General features: G+C 43.4%; 1 protein-coding gene across 1 annotated transcript; it reads left to right on the top strand.

Annotated features, from left to right (window-relative positions):
* Positions 1-669: 669 nt before the first annotated feature.
* On the top strand, positions 670-1,580 carry LOC119744389 (collagen alpha-1(X) chain-like). The gene has a single exon (XM_038220298.1). It carries the CDS (start codon positions 670-672, stop codon positions 1,504-1,506), a length of 837 nt encoding a protein of 278 aa, XP_038076226.1. The 3' UTR covers positions 1,507-1,580.
* The last annotated feature ends 3,245 nt before the right edge of the window (positions 1,581-4,825 follow it).

Below are 4,825 nucleotides of genomic sequence, written 5' to 3'. Positions count from 1 at the left end.
GCTGGGAGGCCGGTTTTCGCATTATTTTAAAGGAATTTCTGTAAAAAGAAGAAAAAAAACCGGACCTGCGGGGGGGGGGGTGCTTGATCCCCCCCCCCCGATTCCGGCGACTGAGAACACAATGTTCACCCAGTGCAGTGCTGAGAAGACCAAAATACCTCCTCGTATGGACTGACAGGGTTAATTTCCGGCCGAATTCGTCAAAGTGATATTCATCAATCATGTTCCTGCGTTCATAATTCATGATCAGAATAAAAGAAGTTTTGTTAATTATAAACTGTAAAAAAAAGTTGGGAACAGTGGGTTGTTATTTGGCCAATGCTGGTCGAACTATCAACTGCTTACACTCTTGGGCAAATTCTTCGCTATAGTTTGACAGTTTTTACCCAATTCAACCCAATATGAGGTAATTCCATACCGATGCTGGGTAAATTACATTGCCCAACGGTGATTTATCAAACAATTTAACAGTGTAGTCTCTCCAGCGGTCCGTTTTCAGATAAGTCAGACTTCCAAAGTTGTTTGGCAACACTCACAATTTAGACTTCGATTTAGACTAAGAGCGGATTCGTCTTAAATAATTTGGCGATGCTGGCCAAACTGTTACCTTCGTTTTTGTCTCTGGAAAATGCACTTTATTTATTTATTTATTCATTTTTTTTTTTACAGATGAACAATTGTATGGCAACCATTATTTCAATCGCTCTCCTTCTGGGTAACTCTGTCAAGCTCCGAGCTTCCGTTACTGGGCCAGTTCCCTCGGACGGTGATGGTCCTGCATCTCAGGTGTGTCAGCAGTGCTGCCAGGGACCTGCTGCCATTCCCGGCATACCAGGTCTGCCTGGCCCAGTGGGGCCGATGGGGCCGTATGGTCAGCCGGGGTCAAAGGGCGACGAAGGTGAGCTAGGTCAGAAAGGCGATATTGGCCCTATTGGACCTATGGGTGAGCGGGGAGCACCTGGGAACAGTGGGTCTAAAGGAGATGACGGGATTGGCCTGCCTGGCAAGATAGGTCCCAGAGGTATACCAGGTATTGTTGGAAGAATCGGAGAAACTGGTGTCAAAGGTCAGAAGGGTGAGCCAGGGGAGACACGAGATGATTCCAACAAGCGGGTAGCATTCACCGTGGTGAGGACGAGCCAGTCGGATACCTCTACGAGTCACGACACCCGTTTGCCCTTCGAGGAGATCAAGACGCTTCTGCCCGGTACCAGTTTCGATCTCGAGACCGGCACATTTACCTGTAGAGTGCCGGGCACCTACGTGTTTACATTTTCTGTGCTTGAATATACTACAAGCACTACCCTATACATATATCTCAAGAAAAACAACGACTGGGTTGTCACTGGATATAGCAGTGACACCCGTAGTCAAGAGCAGGTGTCTGGGAGCGCGGTGCTGGTACTGCATCGTGAAGACACGGTGTATCTTACCATACGCGGTAAGGCGGGTAGCGATTCATATCACTACACCTCATTCAGTGGCTTCCTCCTTTACCCCGAATAGTCAAACACAATAACCATGCCTAGTATATACACGATCACGCGCATTGCCGAATTTTCAATCGCTCCACCGTCTTTCCGGAACAAAATTGTATTAATGAGGAAGTGTAAAATTAAAATTCTTTTATCAAAATAATTAAGTTGAATACTGCGTTACATGTACTTTAATAAGTGCATACGCAGAACGGTTTTACGGCATTGGATTAACACATGGTTTTTGAGTGCTTAATAGTAGCACCGTATGGTATCGTTTAAGCCTACTTAAAAGTACTGAAATTATATTATCCTGATTGAAACGTTTGTATGTGCATCTTATAATGTAGATTTAGAAGATGTGTCATTAAAAAAATTGTATCGCAAGCCGTACATTGTTATTTGAGAGATACTCCTGTATATTCAAATGCATTTTTTGGTCATGGATTCGTTTTCTTTGTATGAAATGAATTTAAAATCTGACTAGGCAGCCGACGATTAGTTTACCAAAGTTCATATTCAAAATAAATACAAATCAATAAATCTGTCACTTGTAATCGCCATTCACCTGAAAACAAACGTACCGGTTGCCCTTTTGTCAAGATGCACTGAGAGATTGCGTACGTTCTCTCAGGTTTCTGAGTTTTGTTGTTTGATCATGCATGCCTCAGTCATCAGCACAAAACTGATTTCCCAACAAACGTCTATCTAATCATCCAACTTCAATTACTTGAAAGTCGCAGATAAGGAGTTCGAGGCTCTTCCTTGGGCGGGCGCACTGCAAAAACTGCAGTGTTAAATTTACACCATTGGTATCTTTATAGGACCATCTGGTGTTAATTTTTACTAGTGTTGAGTGTTGTCCTATATAGATACCGAATGGTGTTTAATTAACACCACAGTTTTTGCAGTGTGGGGACACGCCCCATTATCATTTATTAAACTTCACAAGTTTTGGTGTTTTTTAATAAGCTTGCAGTTGAATTGCACAATAATGACCCATAACATTCTCAAGTTTCCTACTTTATTTTATTATTTTCCTATGTTTGTTTTTACACCATCACAGAAAAAAACCCAATTGTTGTCTAACGCTTGTCAGGTAGGGCCTATAACACAGCAACAGTTTATAATTGGTCCTCAGAAAAGTGTTTCTTAATTTGTTAAGTACATTTTGATTATTATAGCTCTGTTTGGCAGTTTCAATACATTAAAATACAAAGTAATTATAATAATGCGATACGTATCGAATACAACTACTCAGAAAAAATGTAAATAGTTAATAAAACCCTTGCTTTTGATAATGTGTAAAACTACATGCCGCTTCTTTTATAAAGCTCCTTCAGCTGGACCTCATTCATGGTACCAAAACACATTTATTTTACACTCCATATTTTGAAGAATTCAAAAGTACACAAAATTAAGACTTTTCAATATTTCACTTGGATCGAAATCGATTGTAATAAAACGATGATACTAATCTGACTCTCGTTAACACATTTCTTAGAAGTAATGTTTAATCTGTAATTGATTTATCAATATAGCTTTGCTATTAAAAGTATTGCAGACAAAGTCCAGTTGTTTATTGTGCATGTTTTTGAGGTTTGAACTTTTTGCAAGTCAGGATGATAAAATTTGGGGCTGGGGTTAAAGATCTGATGCAGAGGTTGGGTTGAGGGTGGGTGGGGGTACAATTAGGGTCGGTAGGCAGAGGCGTAAATCTGTATAAGCGAGTGGGGGGGGCCTAATGATATTGCCAGCAAACCGTGGAAATTCGATAATCGGTGGAGGATGGACAGCAGGCGACACTAGGGGCGCTGTTGAGGATAAAAATGCACGCGCAGTGCACACAATACGCGCTTACGTCCATTAACATAATGGCGTGTGTGTTGTTTGTTCTTTTTTGTATTTACCTAAACGTATTTGTTTGATTATTTTTGTTATTCTCATCACAACACTCGGGGGGGGGGGGTGATCCAATGGCCAATCATTCCCCTTATTAAAATAAAGTGTGGGGATAAATCCTTCCTAACACTACTCCCTGATTTACGCCCATATTGGTGGGAGTGTATGGGTTGCTAGCTCTATTGTTGGTGGGGTATAATGTGGGCAGTGGCGTATCTAGAAGGGTCCACTCGCCCACCAACGCTGCAGCACAACAACAGGTTGAGAAAATTTACGAGTTCCTTACAGAAGCAGTAATGGGAGTGCCGGCTCACATTTTCTTGATAATACTGGGCGACTTCAACGCTAGAATGGGCCCTGAAGATGCACCGTTCACTTATCATGATGCTACCAACAGAAAAGGAGCATTGCTAGCCGAGTTCATATCGGGACAGATGTGGACCTTCCAAGACAGAGGCTCGGGGATGAGGCGTCAACTAGACTGCGTCCTTCTAATGCGGAGCAGGTGGAGGAACAGCATTCTGAATTCTGAACCGTGCTCGTCATTCAACTCCGTCGGTTCAGACCTCACAGTAGTCTCAATAAGGGTGCGTCTAAGTCTCAGAGTACCAAAGCCGAGCAGTAGGACTAGGTATGACGGGAAGGAGGTCTCATCCCGCCCTGATATTAAAAAAAAAAACGCTACACGGTGGTGATGTGCAACTACTACCAGTTGATAGAGGAGGAAGAGGACCCTACTGAGAGGTGCGGAAGGTTCATCAAAGCAAACGAGATAGTGGAGTGGTATACCTAAGAAGAAGAGGGTAAAGAAATCTCTTCAGTCGAAGCACCCAGACATCGCAGCTGGGAGAGAGGCTGTCATACAGGCACGCCTGTCCTGCGACGGAGGCCACAATAGAGAACAAGCAAGCTCATAGAGTGGAAAACAGCATTTGTTCTACACCTATGAGAGACTAAAACGAAGAGGTTCTCACTGAAAACACATTCAAATAATTGAGGCGTAGCACGGTGGAGCACGCTCCGGCGAGGGCTGGAAGGTCATCAACGAAATAACTGGACGCAGGAAAGCAAAAGAAGGGCAGGTAGCAGGAGCTTCCCCTCAGGAAAGAGTGGAAACACAGTTATGGTACATCCACGTTAGCAACCTACTAAGCAGCGCACCAGAGGTCGAGGATTCGGATGAGTAGGGCAGCAGGGCCGGATGACATTTTAGTCAGATTTGAGGCTTTGCATGGTGGAGATACTAAATAATGAAAGGTTTGCGGAAACACCATGTGCGAATAATTTCTCAACTAAGAGAATGGAACGCAAGGAATGCATAGGATCTCCTATATCCTGGCGTCAGTCTTCTCGCCCGCGTAACCTGCCATCTGGATCTCCTATATCCTGGCGCCATCCACCTCATCTCCGTAGTCAAGACACCTTCACCAAGCATACTGTAGTCAACC

Source organism: Patiria miniata, unplaced genomic scaffold (genome assembly GCF_015706575.1).
Source record: "Patiria miniata isolate m_02_andy unplaced genomic scaffold, ASM1570657v1 HiC_scaffold_7, whole genome shotgun sequence".
In the NCBI taxonomy this organism is placed as follows: domain Eukaryota; kingdom Metazoa; phylum Echinodermata; class Asteroidea; order Valvatida; family Asterinidae; genus Patiria; species Patiria miniata.
The sequence above is the reverse complement of the archived record's forward strand: the minus strand, read 5'-3'. Positions and strand labels throughout refer to the sequence as shown.

Bases quoted from the DNA above. Each gene is read 5' to 3' on its own strand.
- LOC119744389 (XM_038220298.1), top strand. From the start codon at position 670: ATGAACAATTGTATGGCAACCATTATTTCAATCGCTCTCCTTCTGGGT.